At 38.9% G+C, this 22812-nt stretch overlaps 1 protein-coding gene across 4 annotated transcripts in view; it reads right to left on the bottom strand.

Moving 5' to 3' along the window:
- Positions 1–22812, bottom strand: part of ITSN1 (intersectin 1) — a 239470-nt gene that overhangs the window by 135741 nt on the left and 80917 nt on the right. For all 4 annotated transcript variants that reach the window (XM_033418238.2, XM_033418235.2, XM_033418237.2 and 1 more), the window contains 6 exons: positions 16835–17014; positions 15255–15351; positions 11707–11807; positions 7564–7627; positions 4562–4699; positions 3031–3146 (listed from right to left, as the gene is read on the bottom strand). In XM_033418238.2, coding sequence (XP_033274129.1) covers positions 3031–3146; positions 4562–4699; positions 7564–7627; positions 11707–11807; positions 15255–15351; positions 16835–17014 — 696 coding nt within the window. The remainder of the gene's footprint in view (positions 1–3030; positions 3147–4561; positions 4700–7563; positions 7628–11706; positions 11808–15254; positions 15352–16834; positions 17015–22812) is intronic.

Raw genomic sequence — 22812 nt, 5'->3', positions numbered from 1 at the left:
TTTTCTATGACCTGGATTCAGCAATTGACCCCTTGTCACTTCTGTACCATGAATCTTTCCCTTTCTACCTCTTTTTTCTTTGCTTAAAACCGTGCTGTTGTGTCTTCAATTTTAACAAACAAGACAGTTTCTGAATGCAGAGGTAAGAAGGTAAGTCTCCTCCTGGGTTTCACACTGAAGAGCAGGTTGTGCCCTAATCATCATGGAAATGATACTCCGTAAGTTATTTTTTCTAACCCATTACTCAGTTTCCTTCTTTGAGAACACCAATTATGAATTTTAGAACTATCCCCAGGTCAATAATTGTTTTTCTCTGATCCTTGCTAACACTGTTTAGATCCATTTTATTTTACTTTAAAAAAAAATTCCATCCACCACATCCCTTACTATGTTTTCAGCAGCGTCTATTCAGTTTTGTGTTTGCCTCACACGCTTCTCCTTGGAGCCAGCCCCAGACAAGGGAAGCTCTCACTGCCAGCCTGTGCAGCATGTCATTCCCATTGTTCCCAATCTATTTCAAGGGCCGTCACTTCACACACTGTCTTGAGATGTGTAGCTGTGAGCATCCTTTCTTGGCTTCTTCCCACATTCCTGTCTGGCCTTCACTGAAAACAGGCCTTCCTTACATACTGTAGTTAGATTAGAGATCAGAGATGGCAAGCAAGTTTTATTTTCTTGTTCTTCTGGCTCCTTTTGTGATTTCAGAACAGGCAGCAATCATTTTACTCTGCCACCTTAAAATCGAAAGTCCCCTCCGTCAGAGAAAGGAATGAAGTAATGATACATGCTACAATGTGGATGAATCTCAAAAACACTATGCTAAGTGAAAGAAGCTGGATGTAAAAGGTCACCCAGTGCATAACTCCATTTATATGAAATATCCAGAAGAGGTAAATCCAAAGAGACAGAAAGCAGACTGGTGATTTCTAGGGGCTGGGGAAAAGGGAGAATGGAGAGTAACTAGGTATGGCCACTGTTTTGGACTGAATGGTTTCCACCCCACCAATTTATAGGTTGAAACCCTAACCCCCAAATGGGCTGGTATTTGGAGATGGGAACTTTGTAATTCCAGTTAAGATAAGGTCATGACGATGGGGCCCTCATTATGAATTAGTGGCCTTATAAGAAAAGGAAGAGAGAGCTATCTTTCTTTTTCCATGTGCACACACCGAGGAAAGGCCATGTGAGGACCTAGTGAGAATGCAGCCATCTGCAAGTCAGGAAGAGTGCCCTCACCAGGAATGGAAGTGGATGGCACCCTGATCTTGGACTTCCTATCCTCCAGAACTGTGAGAAATAAATTTCTGCTGTTTGAGACACCCAGACTATGACATTTTATTATGGAAGCCCAAGCTGACTTAGACAGCCACTGAACTGTACACTTCAAAATGATCAATTTTATCTTAAGTAAATTTTACCTCGATTTAAAAAAAAGAAAAAAACTGAAAGTCCCTATACATCTTTTTAATTCCAAAATCTGGCCCTATTTCTGGTACACAGAGGCACATAATAAATGGTTGTTAAAAGAAAGAATGCACTAACCCAAAACTCTAATACTGTCACATCCTGTTCAAAACTTTAAATGAATGTCTTCTACCAACAGAAAAAGAAAATTCCAAATTCTAAGGATTCCTGTCCTTATTTGCTTTAAGACTTTACTCCCATTATTATCAACCTGAAATGTTCCTCCCTTCCACTTGTAATGACCCAATTACTCTTCAAATCTCAACTCAACTGTGACCTCTTCCATAGAGATTTAATTGCTTGTGTATTTCCCAGTCTATGCCAACCAGCTATAAGTAAGCTCTGCTGTGCATCTATAATTCTGTCTTCAGGAATTTATCATACTTATGCACTGCTTTGATGATTGTTTATATGGATGTCTTAAATCCTCAGTTGTATTATAACCTTCCAGAGGGCATGGACCATGTATTATTAACATTTAGATTCTTCACTGTACTCAACACACTTGAACAAAGAACATTTTCAGTAAGCAGTTTATCACTGAACAAAAAGTAATTTAGTTAAAGAGGAGACTAGGAGACCTAGTGTCCTGAGCAGGTCAATTATCCCCTGAGCACTTTAAATGCAACAAAATGACACTGACAGAGTATTAAACATAAAGAGGTTCCATAATAGATTTCATTAGGGTGTCAGTATCAATTGTCATCTCATCATTAATAATTCATAGCTACCATAGAATATTTTAATAGTATGATGAATTTATCTTTGTAAATGAGGATAATTTAAATTAGGTTCATATTAAATTTAAAATAAGTTCTTGTTATCAAGGAGCTTCCGATTCTATAACAACATGAGAAAACAACAGTAGGCAATTTTACATTCTATTTCTGCAACCACCTTAAAGGCTTATCAGTTTTGAGCATTTTATAGATAACATTTATAAAATTTTTGTTAAGTGGTAAATAATCAGATTTCAATTTAAAAGCTAGAACAAGGGTGCATTAGCAGAGTACATAATGTTCTTATTTCTATACATATATTCAAATCCAAAAGCATATGAAAAGTGTCTCCTTTCTGACTAAGGTCAGTTAAAGAAACATAGCAAGGGCTTCCCTGGTGGCTCAGTCGTTAAGAATTTGCCTGCCAATGCAGGGGACACGGGTTCGAGCCCTGGTCCGGGAAGATCCCACATGCTGCGGAGCAACTAAGCCCATGTACCACAACTACGGAGCCTGAGCTCTAGAGAGCCTGTGAGCCACAACTACTGAGCCCGCGTGCCACAACTACTGAAGCCCACACGCCTAGAGCCTATGCTCTGCAATAAGAGAAGCCACCGCAATGAGAAGCCCGCGCACCACAACGAAGAGTAGCCCCTGCTCGCCACAACCAGAGAAAAGCCTGTGCACAGCAACAAAGATCCAACACAGCAAAAAAATAAAATAAATAAAATTTAAAAAAAGAAACATAGCAAGAATGTCAAAAGCTAAATTTATTTTTGCCTCCATCTTTGCCTTAGAGATAGAAAATCTCTAATATGCTATAATTCAAATATAAGGACTGTCTTACCAGGTAATTTCTTTTCTAGTTGTTGCTGTTCATCTTCTAAAACTGGTTCCTCTGGTAACCTCTGATCTACCGAAGTTGAGCTTATGACAGATATACCACTGCCAGATCGAACTCTTCTGCAGTTGTGGAAAAAAAGAAAAAAAAAAAAAAGGATTCATGTAAAGCTGTCTAGGTAGAATTGGGTAAACTATGAAAAAAAATTTTTTTTAAGATTATGCCACATATCATGGAGCAAATTTCATTTTTAGTGAGGAAAAGATAAAGATTTGGTCTTCTCTATTTACAAGAGTTTCTTAAAAATGAGTATCTGAACGTCATCAGACTCTGAGTGCCATATTCATTCAAATGTTTAGAACCATCACCAAAAGTAGGACAATTCCAAAGGATTAAATCAATGAACAATTGTCAAGTGGTTAGAGCAGTACCTTGGACATAGTAAGTGTTCGCTGTTCCGATCATAACCCTCCTATGAAACATTAAATTTCCAAGGGAAGATTAGCAGCTCAGCTAATTGAGAGCATCTTTTTTTTTTTCCCTTTACAAAGTCTCTCCATGTTATCTCTTAACAAACACATGAAATGTCTATACTTTATAGTTCTTAAAACAAATCACTTAGTTTACTGGTTAGTTTCACTTTACACCATTAATCTTGCTCTTTTAAACCGATCTACCTATCTTCTTTTTATGCTTTTTTATCAGCTTCCAGTGTTGTGTTTCTTGTAGCGATTCTTGAAGCTGTGAGATTTAGTGGCCAAACTGTCCAGCTACCGGTTTCTTCCTACACATTCACAGTTTTCTCAGCTCCCCCCTGCACCATGTATGTGCTGACAGTGATGGCTTCATGTTTCATACTTTTATGGGGACTTTTCCCCCAATCCTTCCTGTGAGGAATTAGGACAGAAATTCTTATCTGTGCTTCTTTTGTTCTTCTTTGTCTCGTAAGATCTCAAATTTGTCTTTTAAGTTAAAGCTTTGAGACACAGTTGTCCAAGAGGGCTGTGTATGCGTGGTTGTGTGTAGGCGGAGGATACCAGTAACTGCAGAGTCTTCCCAATTGGACCCTGAACTACCCTCTCAATGTCTCCATTGAAGTTATGTTTCAGACCATGAAAATTTTCTTTAATTATCTTCCTGATTATAATTTCTACATTGCCAGCATTTTGTTACCTCTGTCTGGAATGTGTAGAATTCATAGGCAGAATCTCCTTGCTTTATTTTCTATGTACAGGTTGATATCATTGCACTTAAACTGCTAAAGTTTTGGGTGAGCTTTGATTATATGGATTGTCTCAAAAATCACAAAATCTGTGATGTTTTACTTGACTGTTTTACTAATATCCTATGAGTACTTTAAAGAACAGAACAGGGAAAGATTAACACAAACCTACCTAAGAAGATTTGCTTGAATTCATAGATATTTCATTTACTTGCCAAGAATAAAAAATGACTATAAGATACACAGGCAACAAAGCCAAGTTTGAAATTCACATACTCAGCGCACAATTTCTTATGAGAGCCAAATATTCCTTACCTAAAGGAAGGTGGAATGTATTCTGGGGGCAGGACCGGTGGCAGTGGTTGGCCAGACATAGCTACATCAATTAGGTGCATAGCCAGGATAAATTCTTCTGCTGTGAGTTTTCCATCTTGATCAATGTCAGAAAGATTCCTATTCAACAAAAAGTTCATTGTAATCTAGCTTCATGAAAATGCATGCTTGTTACTATTCATGAGTGATTTAAACGTTCTATTTTCTTATTCTGACTCTAGGCCAACTGAGTTCCTCTGTGCCTCAGTTTATAAAGATAGTACCTATTTCACACCACCATTGCAAAGACAAAATGAGACAATCCATATAGCTGGGATGGTGTTCAGCATTCAACAGATGTTAACTATGATTATAATTACACACTTCTCAATCATTGCAACCCATTTTAAATGTATCATACATTCCATGTGTCTAATTTAGACTACGCTCTGCAGACTATCAGGTCAGATAGTAAATATTTAAGCTTTGCAGAACACACGATCTCTATCACACAGAATTCTGCTGCTGCAGCAGGAAAGTAGCCACAGACAATATATAGAGAAACAAATGGGCACGGTTGTTTTAAAAAACAAAACCAGGTGCAGGCCAGATTCAGCTCACTGGACCAAGCCCTGATCTAGGCCTCCAAGGGTGGATCTTTACGGCCTCCAGCCACAGAGGCAAGGTGTTTTCTGTTCCTTAATCTTAGGATTCAATCGTCACTGTTCTTCATAATCAACTTGCCCTGGTAGCTAATTAAAGTAAACAGATTTTTCTAGCAAGTCCAAGAATGTGATTTTACTTAACAACTTCTGGACACCAAAAGAGAATGCAAGACCACAACACTGTTCACTAAAATACCAATAGGACAGATGCTACACTGGGCAACTAACTGGCTTTGCTGATGCGATAAATCAAGAAACTCCTCTTAAATCTGAAATTTCCTCAGGTGGCATAAACTCTTTTTTTTTAAGGTACAATATCCATACGGTAACATCCACCCCTTTTAGAGTACAATTCTTCGAGTTCTGACAAACACATTCAGTTGTGTAACTCTACAATGTATAGAAATTTCATCACCACCGAAAATTCCTGTCTTTTTATAGTCACCCTTTCTTTTGCCCCCAGGCCCTGGCAACCACTGATCTCTTTTCTGTCCCTCTACCTTTGCCTTTTCCAGGTGCCAGACTCCTGTTTTTAAGTAGAACACAGCCACAAATGAAAACTCTGCCTGTTTTACCTTGTTCTCTCTTCCTTTCCACTGCCCACTGCTAGGTAAATGCAATTAAAAGGCAGGTGGAATTCCTATTTGTTTTTTTCCCCATACTTGCCTGAAGAATGGCTGTACACATTTAATTAAATATCTTTTTATCATATAGAAAGAGAATATAATATTCTAGTAGGAGAAGACTCAAGTATTTTTTTCAAAGAGGGCAGGTTATAAATGAGAAACTTAAACATTTCATTATATTCTAGTGTCATGAGAACAAACAACGTCCATAAATGTTAGGTCTTTAGTTTTTATTCCAGAGGGCCCTAGGATACTGGTACACACCCAGACTTAAAGAGGTCTAGATGTGTCATAGATATAAGATGCTTGCTAACTGGTCTGTTATTATGCTATTGCAAGAGGCTGACCCTTTAACGCAAAGCAGAAGGGACCATAATGGGTGAAGGGAGCAGCCCTAGAGCTTGACCACTTATGAAACAACCACATCAATGAGCCTGCAGCAAAATCTTGAACCTAGCAGGTAAGTGGTATAGACCGGGTTTATCTTCCAGGTGGAATCAATGGATAATGCATAACTGAGAGATACACACTCCTGAAGATTGTGTGTTCTAGTTAATATTTAACTAGATATTAAAATTAAATATTTAACATTCTAGTTAATATTTAAATGTAAAGAATCCTATAGGATTAGGCAAGGCTCATCAATAGCTACTAAAACTCATTACAAAATAGACAAAGAGACATAAATGTACCTACTGATGAAAGTACTCGGTATCATCTCTGATGTATTTCGCAAAAAAAAAAAAAAAATTCAAACTTGAATCTGATGAGTGGTTCTCAACCACTGATTGATTTAGTACTGCAAAGAACATCTGCCAATGTCTGGAGACATTTCTGATTGTCACAAGTGGAGGCGGGGCTCATGCTGCTGCAGTAGGCAGAGGCCAGAGATGCTACTTAACAATCAAAAGTCCACAGGACAGGCCTCCACCACAGAGTCATCGGGCCTAAAATGTCAATAGCACTGAGGTGCAGAACCCTGCTCAAGATCTAATTACCAATCTACAGGAAATACAAGAATGAATTAACACCACAAGGGTGCCATCAGCTAAAGTTAGGCTATAAGAAACTATAGGACAAATGATCTGGGGTTTTTTTGTGGGGTGGGGTGGGGGAGGAGTGGAAAACAAGACAAGGGGGAGTTTATAGGTTAAAGGAGACTTAAAAGATGTATCAACCAATTGTTACAAAATATAGATTTATTTCAGTCCTGATTTGAACAAATCAACTATAAAAAAATTATGAGACAATCTAAGGAATTTAAACACCATCTGATTAACTTAATGATAAGGATTACTATTTAACAGTTTTAAGTGGACTTTTGGTATTGCAGTCATGTGGGGAAAAAATCCCTATGTCTTTTGGAGATACAAGCTGAAATATGTGCAGATGGAAATGATATAATGACTGAGATTTGGCTTAAAATAATTGAAAGGAGGAGGGGAGAACCAGGACAAGTCATGAGTTGAGACTTATTTAGGCTGTATTATGAGTTCTTGAGAATTCATTATATTGATTGCTCTGCTTTTGTATTTTTCAAAATCAAAAGGGGGGAAAGTAAGAGGGGTAATCATAACAACTCATTGGAAAATTAAGCCTACTCCATATATCCCCCTTAGAAATAACGGTATTAATCTAAAGACCCATGAGCCATATCAATTCAAGAAGTACAGTTTCCTCTTTATACAAACCAAGGAACTTTTTCATTCCTTACCATATTGAAGCCAGCTGAGCCTGTGGTAAACTTGACTGCATAAGAATAGTTCTTGCTTGGGGACCTAAACAAAAACCAGGAAAAAAATATAAAGATGAATCAGCAAATCTTCACTGATCAGTTTCTGCACATAGGTACTATGTAATCTCATGCAATCACAGTGCTTTAAACGATATTTGCTATTACCCGAAGGGCTTTTTAAAAAGGAAATTAAGCCCCAATGAAAAAGGCAAGAAACACAAAGCACCTGGCACACAGTCAATAAATTTTTGTTAAATAGATGTTTAATGAGGAATGAGTATGTAAAGGATTAGAGTTTCAAAATATAACCTGCCCCTCTGTCCAGGTTACCATCTCTATTCGTATCAGGCTTTTATTTACAAAGCTGAAACTTATTCTCTCTAAATTCAGCATCTTGGCCACCACCTGCTTCCTCCACCATGATGACTATCAAATTCAGATAAGATTCAGAGAATCTTAGAGGAGGAAGGGACCTTAGAGAGAACTCTTCTACTCATTTCATTATACAGACTCTAAAACAAAACTAAATTAAAAAAACTTGCTCAAGGTTGTATAAATGGCCAATTATCGCAGCCATTTCCTAGGTTAGTGATAAAGAAGAATTTCTGGAATTTCAACTCTCATCTCAGAATCAGCTCTCACTTCTTAAAATACTTGTATATATCTTCAGTTTTGGCATGAAACTAGCCTTAGATACCAGAAAGGCTACAATGTAAGAATTTGAATGTTTAAATAAACTAGTGTTAGGAGGAGAGAGATAAATGTCTTATGTCCATCACTGACTCCCAAGGTGTGGTCCCAGGATGACATGAAGACCAAGGAATGGAAAGTGGTAGCAACTGTGTTAGGAAGATTACCACGCATAAAATTTTGCTTGTTCTGTGGTATACTGGAATGAGAAAAGTTCACTGATCATTTTATTTAGTCTCTAACATTGTATTTAGAATGTTGGCAACATTAAAGTAGAATTAGCAAAAGTTTAGTGAATACTTCAATTTATACTTGTAACAATTCTGCCCACTTCAGAACTATATAAAAGAAAGTTCATATTTCATCTATTCAATAAAAAGTGTAACAATAAATGAAAAGAACTAACCCTGGACCTGGATATCAGGACATATGGATTCCAGTCCTGACTCTTCCACTCCCTAATGACATGTGACATTAAAAAAACTACTTTTAGGAAGTTCTTTTATCTCTGAAATGAGGAAAATGATCTAGAACAGGGATTGGCAAACCACAGTCTATAGGCCATATCCAGCCCTCCACCTGTTTTTGTAAATAAAGTTTTATTGAAACATAGCCATGCCCATTCATTTAAGCACGATATACGGCTGCTTTCATACTGCAACGGCAAAGCTGAAGAGCAGTGACAGTGTATGACTGCAAGTCTAAAATGTTTTTGTATCTGAAAGGGCGAATTACAAGTATACACAAATTCTCTGTATGCCTCGCTCACTCTGCTAAAGCAGTAGCTGTCACTTTTATACATAGCATGAAAAACCAGGCCAGCTTATATGGGCACTGAAGGAATATTTAAAGGTAGTTTTAAGTACTGTTTAACATGGTTTGACACCAGTGTGTCATATAGACCCAGACCTGCATTGTCAGTGAATCTGAAAACATTATTCTGCTGTTTATAGAAGAAGTCTGTTGACCCCTGCACTAAAAGATTCCAACTGTCTTTTGCAATTTCTAATACTTGACTCTAAGTCCTAAGACAAGGTTGTGAAACATTAAATTAGATCAGCAACAGCAAAGATAGTAACAGGACAACATAAAAATCAAGCTCTGAGTGTTCGGAACTATTCTGTAGAAGCCTACATTCATGAAAGGCAGACTGGCTTATAAGGAAACATTAAGGGAATAAACACAAATCTCAAGTTCACAAAGCCTACAGTGGGTAGCTATGTTTCAGTAGGGAAGCTTGAATGGAAAGAACAGAGACAATTAAATGAAGTTAATGCTTTACTTCAAACAATGACTAAGACTTTTAGCATTTTGTGATTAGCATATGAATAACCAAATAACATATGCACTGTTTCAGAATGCAAGGAGATAATCGAATACCTCTTTGAGAAGTGGACTAGCAAGAATAGCATTACCAGAATTCTAGAGCTACTTATATAACTTAGATTAGGAAGGACTCCTTCTCTCTTTTATAAGAGTGTCTCTTTTAAGAGCGTGCAGTAGCATATACACCAGGTTGGGAAGGAACAAGGGGGTGCCCACCTAACCAGGTGTATCAGCGAAATCAACCCAGGTAATCAATGGGGTAAACTGTGCCATTGCTAAATATTTCACTTCTGCCTCTTTCCATTCTGGGAACTATTCTCAACTTTCTTGATATTCTTCTTAATCTTACTCAATTCTTAAGCTGAATTGAGTAACTGCTTTAGGGGTTGAGGATTCACACAATTATTTTCACAGCTGTGATCATGAAAATAATCTTTGTATTTCATCTCAACAAAACCTGCTCTGCTTCCATCAACAGTCTTATTTAGCCTAAAACACACCTTATATTGATTCCTCACAAAGGGAAAACAAATTAAATGTCTTTTATTTACTATTTTAAAATGTACTGTAATAAATTATTCTTTCTATTTGACGTGACTATACAAAGATTTGAAAATGAAATTCCCACCTTAAATTCCTTCCAGGACAAAACAGTAATAATTATACAGCTAAACAGTAGCAAAAATCTGCTCATCCATCCAGTATATTTCAAATTTTATTTTCTGCCTCAGATATTATAAGTTCTAAATATTTAAGTTCCTGCGTCATATACCTTCTACCTGATACTATACTTCGGTCATAAAACACAGCCTACCAAGAAAAGAGAATTTCGGCATCAACATCGCATCTGAATACTATTTTAAGTAACTCCCAGCAAACACCAACAGTGCTTTAAAAAATGTTTTCAGATTCACTGACAATGCAGGTCTGGGTCTGTATGATACACTGGTGTCAAATCATGTTAAACAGTACTTAAAACTATACTTTTGAATATCCCTTCAGTGCCCATATAAGCTGGCCTGGTTTTTCATGCTATGTATAAAAGTGACAGCTACCGCTTTAGCACAGTGAGAGAGGCATACAGAGAATTTGTGCATACTTATAATTCGCCCTTTCAGATACAAATATACGCTTATTTGAAATGACTGCTGAGATTCTTTACTGGGATAGGGTTCAAGGTTAGACCAGAACCCTTCGAAGTCTCACCCAACCCTGACATTTTTAAACAAGGATGAATGTTTCTCTTGGAAGTAAAAATTGCAATTGTAAGTGATAGAAAAAAAAAAAGATAGTAAGAATCAGAAATTTAAAATGTTTTTTGCTGAATATCACTGCTTCTCCACCTCAGGAAAATGACCCCATTCTCCCCTCCTTTCATATTTGTTAAAGAGCAGTTACATTTTCCCCCCTTTTACACTTAATGTTTGTATTGGAGATCTCTATTTTCCTTTATTAAAATTATGCTTTTCTTTATAACTCTCTAACAATTTTAAGTGTTTTAACCCCTTATTAGAAAGGTTTCTGGACAGTATCATAAAATCCTTTGAATCCTTCTAATGTAGACAACAATCTTTTTTTAAATCCATAGAGACCATATACCTTAACTCTGGCCTTTTATACATGAAGAAATAAGATCCAAATACGTAAAGTGGCCTCCAGCTGGTTAGTGGCAAAGCTAGGTTCTAAACTCCCCAACCATTTACTAACTTTCACCCTGTGTCCTGCCATAAACACTGATTGTTTGAGTAGACAGTTTCAAGTTCATCTACTAAGTTGAACTTCAGAATGTGAACCAGGCTTTGTCCACAGCAGTGTTTCTTTGCAAGTGCGCTGATTTGCACAACAGTGGCATCTAGGGTGCTGGGGGATCCTTGGTCTAGGTTCTATTTACCAAGAAGCAAAAGCCTGAGGCACTGGAGAATAAAATAACTATGGCCTTATCAGTAGATGAGAACTGGAGGTAAGGGGAATAACAAAAACCCTGTTTAGAAAGAAGTACAGTAAATGGAGGAAGACATCGGGAAAATCTTCAGCCCAACATCTAGAAACAATTTGCATTTAGAACAAAGATCATGTTTCACTAACTTAATTCTCATTTGTAAATACCTGTTAAGTGTCCACTCATGGTTTTGTCATGACTGTTGAATAACTGTCGGTATTTCAGTCTGGATGGCTGAGGAACAGCCCATTCAGCTGCGGGAGGAACACTGTGGGGCAAAGAGAGGAAGGAGAGGAAAAAAGGATTAATAGTAAGGAAAATCACATTTAAGTTCACTAAAAACAGTAAACTAAGAACTTCTCTAGAAAACTAGATTTAATATTTTATTCACTTCCTAATCACTATCTCTGGATTTTCTATAATGATTTTTTCCATTTTTTAAGGTTATAAACCTTTCTCTCCAGATAAGCTCATTATTTTTTCCAAATCAAGGGTAAACACGGCAGACCAAGTGGCTGGTTCAAGTTATATGGACAATTTACTAATTTAAAGTTTCTACAAAAGAATGGAAAATCTCCTCGGAACTGAGGTGATACAGTAATGACCAGGCTTCTCTAAACTTCTAGAACAGTCCTCTTTAGGTTCAAAAAGCAATGATGATAGAAAACAAATAACTGCTTTTAAAGGTATTAATTCTTTAAAATGTTTAACTTTCTTTACACCAAAATACAGAATGTATTTCTTAATGAAATGGAGTTATTTCATTCTGAGAATTTAAATGCCCAAAATGGAGTTTCCCAGAGAGAAGAGAACATTCCCAGGGTGGTTGGCAAATCAGCAGTGCAGTATGGGAAGGAGCTCTGCTTCTGACTGCAATCCAGTGCTGACCTTTCCTTGCCAACATGCAGCTGACCTCAGGAAACCCCTTGCTGGCAGCCAGTTCGGGTGTAGACCTCCTTGGTGATCAGTTCCTCAGATTAGTTCCCACACAGTATCATGCTGGTTGGTACCCATGGCTTCTTGAGAGCCAGATGTTTCAATTGGGCAATTTAAACACGAAGGCTGAGCTGGCAGTAAAAATGGCATTCCATTTCCAGGACAGATTACAACTAATGCCCCATTTGCAATTTCCTTTCATTTCAACAAAAATATCTATTTCTCACAGATTACAGTGAAATTTTAATCATGAACTGGACCTTTTAATCATCATTTATGTATGTTACCTATGCACTGATACTTACTATGTACACTTCTCAAAGCACAGAAACAGCTCCCAAACACTTGAAAAGTACCTATAAAAATTTATCTTTTCAATTTTTATAAACTTCTTAATAAAAACATTTACCAAGTTCTAATCTGCTGTGCATACTTCTGCAACAACTCTCTCATTTTAAACTAATATTTTGAAGATTCCAACTCTTGCCTATTTGTCAAGAAGCTAATTATATCTCTCCTGCACCCCAGGAATGTAGGGTATTACACAGAAGGTGTTCAAGATTACACTTATCCAATCATAGTTTTCTACCAAATTCCTGAGAATTTAAATAGGCCTAAAAATGCATTAACCAAAAAGTTAGATGCCACATTATAAAAACTTGCTAGAAACTTAAATTATTGAAAGGTAACTACCAAAAAAACCCCAGTGTTTTTATAACCGGAGCAGGACCCTATGGGGCCTTCTGGGGACAGACCCCTCCCCTCACGTCCTCTGCCTGCCTCTCTCAATTTTTTTTTCTCAGCCTATCTCTTGTTTGTAGAAAAGCTGTAGTCTCCCAGGCCTCCCCTGAGTCACAAAAGGCTGACTCAAGAATTAATGATTGAAAGTACATGAACGTGTAGTGACAAAAGCAGCAACTGGGCCAGGAGAACTGGTAACAATGTAAACAGTCAGCCATATGGCAGTCACAGAATCTTTAGTTCCTCCCTGAAGTACCTAGATAACAGTATCTGATGCACATTCCTGAGTTGTTTTACAGATGCTAAAACTCCACCAAAGGGAAGCTGGAGCCTAAGGATTGATAACATTAACCCCTGTGGCACTGCCCTGTTACCTCACCATCAACCAATCAGAGAACGGCACACAGCTGATCACACATCCTGTGACTCCCTTCCCTCATCTTGCCTTTAAAAATGCTCCCCTAAAACCCATTGGGGAGCTCAGGTTTTTTGAGCATTAGCTGCTCCGGACTCCTTGTCTGGTGCCTTACAACCTGGTGTCAGTAGATTGGCTTTACTGCACATGGGCGAGCAGACCCAACATTTTAATAGCATTAATTTTGCTAATACTGGCTGTTTGTTCATTTTAATGTCACAAGTCAATTTTAAGACAGATTTCAAAATCACTTGTGGAAAGTCAGAGAATACTCAAAGTTCAGCGTGATATGGGAGAAAGAATAGAAAACGTGGAATTTAGTGTTAGATGATCTCAATTTAAATCTCAGCTCTGCTGTTTAGTAAGCTGTAAACTATGGGTGAGAAATATAACCTCTCCGGGTGTTTCTTCATTCACAATTCTGAGCCAATTACTACCCTACAGGTGGTAGTGCGGGTTAAATGGGATTAATGAGTCAAAGCAGATACTCAATAAATATTCCTGCATCCTAGGAGTAAAACCTTAATTAAATGGAACACAAATACCTGTATACCACAATTAACCGGAGTTTTCAGGGCAAATTTTAAGAACATCTGCCTTAAAATCAGAAAGATCTCAGTTCAACTCAGCCCTATCACCTAGGAGTTAAGTTATCCTGCGCAAGTCACTTCCTGTCTCTGAGCCTCCTCGTCATCTATAACACAGAAAATCAGGCATCTTATGGGGAAGAAGGTGAGCATTAAATGAGTTAATGTGCATAAAGCATCTGGCACAGTGTTTTTCAGTTTATGGATTTTCTTTACATTATTTTTTAAAAGGCAATGAATTATTGAATTATATTCAACATGCTCTTTTCTTTAAAGAGGAAAAATGACTCAATTCACTTAGGAAAGATTCCTAAAGAGGACTGAAACAAGAAAAGATGGAATCATCTTCATTTACATCTCCTTTTCATTTGGAAAGCTCTGAGACAGCTTATCAAGAGACTTAATTTTTTATTTTAGTACAGCAGCGTGCAAGGGGAAAAAAATGGGTAAAATAAAAATATGAAAGATAATATGAACCAAGATTGGCCAAAACAGAAGCAAACAGGTCATGTAAGCTGTACCCAAAATTGAGCCACATGTTTGATTTAATAACAACTGTCCCATAACTTGAATAACTCATTTCATAAAACCTGATCTAAAGTTTTACTAACAATCCACACAGACCCCATAAGATTGTCTGAGATAAAATTAGAGCCAGTTTTGGCTCTAATCTTCATATAGTATTTTTTATACATAAACTTTTAAATGACTGACACAAAACAGTTAATGTGCTTTTTTCCCTCATACCTAGAGTTCTATTTTTTTAAACATTTACTACTACCTATTTATCATCCTCTTTAAAAAAAAATCAACATGCAACGCTTTCAAAGGAAAAGTAGTGTTCTTGATTCTGTCATCTCTACAACAAATAAATAATAAAACCTAGTAACATTATCCAGAATTAAGAAAATTATTAGCATTCTGCAAACTAAAACAAGACAAATAAAGAACACAGAGCTAATTCACTTTCAAATGTATGAGTCAATCAGATAATGGTTGAACCAAACCACCCATTTAAAAAAACAAGCAAACTTACCTAGCCACGTCAAATGATTGTGCCTTCTGTAATTTAGTGTTTAACTGTGACCCTGGACCAGATCTACTAAAGGAAGAACTCTTTGGCAATGTGGCTGCTGAAAAAATAAATAAATGTTGAATAATTTTAATTTTACAAAAGTAAGAAACATTTCCCTATTTATAAAAATTAAAATGCATAGTTCTCAAATCTGAGGCAGAAATTATTCCTCCCTTCTTACCATTCCAGACTCAAAAAGTTATTCCCTCCTTGCTTCCTGCCCTCTAGCCAAAAGTGTTTTACTAGTTCCTTCAGAAAACCACCTTACTAGGTAGTAATGTTTACATCCATAAAATCTGACTCTTCATTAGACACTTAGTATCACATTTTAGAGGATCTGTTCCAATAGTTAAAGAAGTAACAGCTTAAATAGATAGCTGGCATATTCTTAACTGCACTGAAGGAGCTGAAGTATTAGTTCCAGATGTAAGAGCCAAGAAGTCACAGACTTGTCTTGGCCAGATGACACGTAATGCCAGGAAGGGCCAGCTTTTGTGTCTGAGTCTCATTCAAGCTGGTTAGCTGTGTGTCAGGAGAAAAACTTCGAGCCTTAACCAACATTCCCTTCAAACTTGCCTACTGTCTTGCAACATTCGCCGCAAAAGAAAACAAGACACAGTGCGGGGATTCACGGCTACTACTGGAAAAATAATTACAAGCATTTTCTCAGCTGCCATCACACCTGCAGTCACGGTCTCCTATGAAAGATAAACTACCTGTGAAAAGAACATCTTAAAAACAAGAGGTCGATTTGGATTCTGTGGCTATAACTTAGAGACACATCCTGACAGATGTAATAAATGCGGAGGCCTAGGCAGATTCATATATAAGGCTCAAACCCACACTGTCAGTCACTTACGAATTTATTCAGACATATCCGAAGTACTTAAAAAACAAAAAAAAACCTTTCCATATTGATATGAATCCCTTCTGATTTGTTAGACTAAGACCATCTACATCTACACTATGCTTTTCTTTAACTAAAGGGAAAAAGACTTTGAATAAAGTCTCAATTAAGCAAGCATGTAATACTATAACCTTAATATATTTAGCCATTCAATAGACTTCCTTCCCCCTCTATGCCTGATTCACTCCACCTCCTCAAAAAAAAGAAAGGCAATGTTCTTTTTTTTCCTCCCACATAATTCTACTCCTAAGGGATTGGCTTGTTTATTAGCAATTCATGGCAGCTGAAGAAAAGTAGTAAATGATACATGGAAATAAAAAGTGTTCAAATACTGTTCAAACTTGAGCTGCTCTCATCAAGGCCTTGTAAGGAAATTATGCTCTTGGTTTTAGCTGTTGAGTTCACCTCTGTGTACAATGGCACCCAAAGCTTCATAATTTCATTCTCCTTTCCCTCTCTCTAGCCTAGCTCATCCCCAAAATGAGACATTAAATGAGAAAAAAGAAAAAACTGAAGATGATTTCTTCTGGAATAAAATACCATTTAAATATAATCAGAACGTGAAGACAGAAAACGAGAATGAAGAGTAAAATACAGGTAAAAGTTCGGCCTGTGGCTTCAGCAGGTCACGTACCAGGATGAGTGAATGCAGGCAGAGGCTGTATGACAGGGGGCGTCCCGTTAGCCAGAGGAGGCACTCCTGCCGCAGGAACAGAGGATACTAGCGGGGGAGACATTCCGACAACAGGAATGGAACCCATTGGCACTGGAGCAACAGCGGTCAGCGGTGGCATGCTGGCGATACCTCCCATACCTATGAAGGGAAAAATCCCAACAAAATTCACATGGAACCACATTTCAACATTCAATGATAATTAATCCAGGACTGCATGGAGAAGAAAATCCCTTTCCAGTTGTAATACAGTTCCATTTAAAATATGAATTCAGATTAATCATTTTGAAGGGGAGTAAAAATTGTCAAGGATCATATCAAAAGGGCTCAAGACCCAACTTAAAGAAGGATCTACTGGCCAAAGTTGAGGATCAATAAGAATAATAACTGCAGTGGACTGAAAGCCACCAAAGAGAATTCAATTCACAATGATTTTTTTTTAATCCTAATTGGTCACCATAGGCAATCAATTTATTTTGAAAACTAGTACATAAAGGCAGAAAATAAACATTTATCCTGCCTTTTTTTTATTGACTGAACCTCAGAGTAATCAAACATTTGATGAGAAAGTTTCTCTTTATAGAAGTATTCTAACCAAAAAATGAAGAAACGATAGAAACTAAAATAGATGTTTCTATTCTTTTAGTTTCTCTATCCTAACTTGTGATATGGTGATATAATAAGAAATATATATCTGGTCTCTGTCCCCAGGTCTTGATTCCTGGCAGAGCTCCTAAAACCCTTTTAATTTCCTGACTGATAGGAACATCTTTTGCCAAAACATTTGGTCTCAGTCCCTGGTTCCTGACACAGAGCTTTTAAGATCCTTGGAATCTCTAGAGTGGTAAGAGTATCTTTGTGTGTTTGATGTGGTGACTGATGGCTGGGGACCCCTAAATAGCTGCAGGATGGGAGCTGGTCACGGGAAAGATCACAGCATGATTAGAGAGTTGGAACTCTCAGCCCCACCCAACTCCCACCTCCACACAGACCTCAGGGGAAGGCGGAGGGGCTGGACACTGAGCTAATCAAATGCTACCGATTTAATCCATTATGCCTGCATAATGAAACCTCCATTAACAACTCCTACATACCAAGGTTTGGAGAGCTTCTAGGCTGGTGAACAAATCCACGTGCTGGGAGGGTGGCGCTCCCCAACTCCACGGGGACAGAAGCTCCTGCACTCAGGACCCGTCCGGACCTTACACTATGCACCTCTCCATCTGCCTGTTCATCTGTATCCTTTATAATATGCTTTATAACAAACCAGAGAATGTAAGTAAATGTTTCCCTAAGTTTGGTGAGCTGTTCTAGCAAATTATAGAAAACGGGAGAAGAGTTTGTGGGAGCCTCTGATTTTTAGTCAAGTCGGACAGAGCATGGGTACCCTGTGGCCCATTACTTGTGACTCAAGTCTGAAGTGAGGGCAGTCTTGTGAGACCGAACGCTTAAACCTGTGGAATCTGACGCTGACTACCAGAGTTAGCGTCAGAATTGAATTTAATTATAAGATATAAAGTTAGTGTCCGGAGAGTTGGAAAATTGGTTGGTGTGGTTTTTCTGGACACAAAATTCTTGGCTGATTCTTTCCCTGAGAATCCTAAATATGTCACTCCATTTCCTTCCGGCATGAAGCACCGCTGCAGAAAAGTCTGAAGATATTCTAATTTTCTTTCTCATTAGCCATGTGTTTTCTTTTTCTTTGTGCCCAAATGATTTTTTGTCTTACTAGAATGTATCTTAGTGTTGATCTTTCCAGGTCGATCTTCTCGGGCACATACTATATATATTCGTTCAAATTTAGCTTCAAACCTTTTATGTCAAGAAAGCTGTCTTGAACTAGTTTTTGCCATTTGTTCTGTTCCCTTGCTTTGGTTTCCTTCTTCAGAGACCCCAACTAACCTACTCAATTCTCTTTGCCTTCAACATTTGCCACTTTTTCTCAAATTCTTTGTATCTCTTTTTTCATTTCCTTTTAATGTTTGAAATCTTTCTCTTTTTACCTTCTATTTCCTTTCAGATAGCCTCTCTTGTGTTGCTTCTGGCTCACTCTTCATTTCTGAAATGACTCTTTCTTTTATGTCTCATTCTTTCCTGAGTGGTCACCTGATTTCTGGGGTTTTAAAATTCTGATCTATGTTAGTCTTTCATGACTCGCATCATTTTCTTAGTACCTTTCAGCTTGTTTTGAAATAGTAGGTTACTGATGTGCTGTCATCGTCCACCGGGGTGTTACTCGGCTCTTCATCCTCTTTTTTCTAATAATAACCGTGTGTGGGATTTGACCTTGGCCTGATACTGCCTGATGCTCGTTTTGATATGAGGCTTGACTCCTGGGATTTCCAGGCTCATTCTCCTCCCCCACTTTGGTCTGGACCTTCTCCTCCTTCTGTCTCTGTGTCGGTGCCCTGCTTAATTTTTATTCCACTCCCAGTCACTTCTCCTCAGTGTGAGATCCTGTCCCCAAAGGCAGCCTTGTTGGGCCAGTGCTGAGAGTTCACAGGGACCAGATCTTGCAGGTCTTCTTATTCTTATTCTCTAACATCATAATTTTTCCATTTTAAGTTACCTACTCAGCTCCTAAATTGCCACTGCAAAGACTATCATCCTTGTACCAACTGACAGCCTTTTCTGAATGAATGAGTATTTTCTGAATACTTCTAAATAAACACACCTACCAGAGGCTGTGCTTTAGATGCCATCCCTCATGACGGTGCTAAGTCTCAATTCCTGAAGTTTTACCCTCTCTCCTCAACCACTGACGGAAGCACTTCCCACCATAAACACACCATTCTTCAGCTGACATGCTCCCCTTACAGTTAAACCCTCCCCTCTTCCAAGCCTCCAGCAGGCTCCTGTCCCTACCACTCCAAGGAGTTCGTCAAGGTGAGGTCCAAGCTCGTCTTGCCAAATCCAATTACTTTTCTGTCCTATTCTTACTCAGTCCCTCAGAAGCAACTTGAACAATGGGGCACTCCCCTCCGAAACACTTTTCCTTGGCTACTAGGACACCAACTTCCTCCCACTTCACTCTGTTTCTGGCTTCTTCCCTTTCACTAGAGCTTTAAATGTCACAGACCGCCAAGGCCTGGACCTAGGTCTTCCGCCTACTCTAAAGCTACACTTCATCAACCTAAGTAAAGAGGAAAACTGAGGCAAACTTGAATTACCAGAAGTTGAGTTTATGCAGGCATAGCAGAAGAACTGCAATTCTGATATGCCTGGTTTTTTTTTGGTGGGGGGGGCGGTGGGCACCACGCGGCATGTGGGATCTTAGTTCCCCAACCAGGGATCGACAACCCTGCGCCCCCTGCGTTGGAAGCGTGTAATCTTAACTACTGGTCCGCCAGGGAAGTCCCAAGAATTGCAATTCTGGACACGCCAACTGCGGTAAGCTACAAGTGAGACCTCTGAGGCCTTGGGGTGGGCTGGATATATGGGCAAGGATCACAAAGAGGAGGGAATTCAATTAGAGTCCAAGCAGCAAGTTCATTGGCTTGAGGAGGAGAAGAGACTTTTGCAGGATGTTCGTTAGTCAAGGGATCAGTTTCGATTTTCTATAAATGCCTGACCAGTCCCTTGGTCCTTAAGTTTCATTCTCCTGAGGACCCATGCATGAGATTCTCCATTTTATATCCTCTGGTTCCATTTAAGATTGAAATCTTCACACTTCTCTCTAAGATACCGTATCCAGTCCCGGGGCTTTCAATGCCATCCGCACCCAAACTCACCCAGAACTGACGGATCCCTCCTGAGTTGCAGACATACAGATTCACCTGCCTCCTTCACATCTCGACTTGGAAATCAACGAGGCCCCTCAAACTTGAAATGGTCAAAATCTGATTTATTTTTTTCTCCACAATACAGGATATCATGAATCTAATTCTACCCTATCTTCCACGTTTATTATCACCACCCAGATCTAAATTACCATAACCTCTTGCCTATGGAAAAAGACTCCTTACTGATTTCCCTTTTACTTGTCCCCCTGCAATACAGTCTTCAAATAATACAAATGACAAAACAACAAACAAAAAATAACAACACCAAAGAAACAAAAATAGTCTTCAGATAACACAGATTTTTTTTTCTAAGTGTCTATCAACCATGTCACACCCCTGCTTCAAAGCTTTCAACTGCACTTAGACAAAAATGCTAACTCTTTAGTGGTTTTATCAGGCCCCAAACCACCTGCCTCCTGCCTTACCTCCCTGACCTTAAGGCCTAAGGATACTTCAGCTACAAGGGAAGTATCTCATTTTTGTTCCTCTCACACACCAAGCTTTGCCTTAGGACCTGTTGCTTTTGCCTGGGGGTCTTCTCCCCTCACGAGGCTCTCATGCTTAAGTCAGCTCAAAAGTTATCTCCTCGGAAAATTCTCCCCTAACCACCGGGTCCTACTTGTCTCTATCATATTACCCCATTTTATGGAATTATTTGTTTGCTTCCCCCAACTTGTCAACAAGCTCCATAGCAACAGGAGCCATGATGTCTTGCTCACCACCATCTTCCCAGCAACTAGGACACACAATCAGGGCTTAAAAATATTGATTGGTCTGACTTAATAAAACCATGGACTCTGGCAAAAACAAAAGCAACAACCTCCCCCTGAAACAGTTGAGTCCAGAGTATAAGAAGAATGATGCTGTGTGCAAATACACTGAAGGAAGAAGGTATGAGGCATACTCACAGAATGTCCTTAAACACAGTTGGGTACCCTTAGGCAAATCACAATATCACTGCACCCCATTTTCCTCTTCTTAGCAAAAATGATTATCCAACCCCTAGCCAGCCTTAATTCCACAGTGTGTTAACATTTGCATTAACCTTGGAAGAGTGACAATGCCCCATGTCACCCTCATGATTTAGTGATAAGGAAGGTGGGAAGAGAGAAGGAAATAAGGAAACCAAGAGCCTTCAGGAAAACTGAGTTTGAACAGGCTCCACCTCCCTTTCAGAAACATGGTCTCAAGCAGACTGTTCAACTTCTTGGAATCTCAGGTCTCTCGTTTGTATAAGAGAGCCAATAATCTCTGCATACTTTTAGGGTTACTGTTGTGACCAGATAAAATACTATATGTAAAGACAGACCACAGGGCTAGGAAACCCATGGTCAGATAATGTCTAATATTAATTAGAAAATAATAATAGTAATAAATTATGTTCTCAAGTAGCCAGAAGAAGTATAAGAAAAAAAAATTACCTTGGCAAAGGCCAGATCTTTTTTTTTTTTTTTGCGGTACGCGGCCCTCTCACTGTTGCGGCCTCTCCCGTTGCGGAGCACAGGCTCCGGACGCACAGGCTCAGTGGCCATGGCTCACGGGCCCAGCCGCTCCGTGGCATGTGGGATCCTCCCGGACTGGGGCACGAACCCGTGTCCCCTGCATCGGCAGGCGGACTCTCAACCACTGCGCCACTAGGGAAGCCCCAAAGGCCAGATCTTTGAGTAAACTTGGGCAAAGTGGATTAAGACCATGTACTTTTAACTTCTCTTTTATTTTCTATAATTCCCTCATGATTTATCTTCTTGAAAACAGTTTACTGAGAAGGGTGACGTGACGAGAAGGAGGGGAGGGAAAGCAGTGGAGAAGCTGGGGGTAAGAGCTAAGGTCTGGCTGGCAGGAGGGCAGCTAAGAAATCCTGGCTTCCCTTAGAGGCCGGGGCAGGTTACTCAGCTGACTGTAAAACCCTCTGGGCAGTGAGGCCACCCCTCCTGAAAATAAATCGGCACTATCCCTAGCGTTGAAATTCCTATAGCAGGATGGACTAAGACGAGACATATTATATGTCAGAGGAAGAATTACTGACACCCGGGTTTCTGGGAAAAAGAGGCAATGGGATGCCTGTGGTTATCTGACCCTTTCTCCACTCCGAGGTTTCTTCTTGCAGCCCCGGAAGGGAGGCCAAAAGAAAACCAAACACCCTTTAGCTGTTTTGGG

This window comes from Orcinus orca, chromosome 5, assembly GCF_937001465.1.
Source record: "Orcinus orca chromosome 5, mOrcOrc1.1, whole genome shotgun sequence".
NCBI lineage: Eukaryota > Metazoa > Chordata > Mammalia > Artiodactyla > Delphinidae > Orcinus > Orcinus orca.
This window is presented reverse-complemented; position numbering and strand designations above follow the sequence as displayed.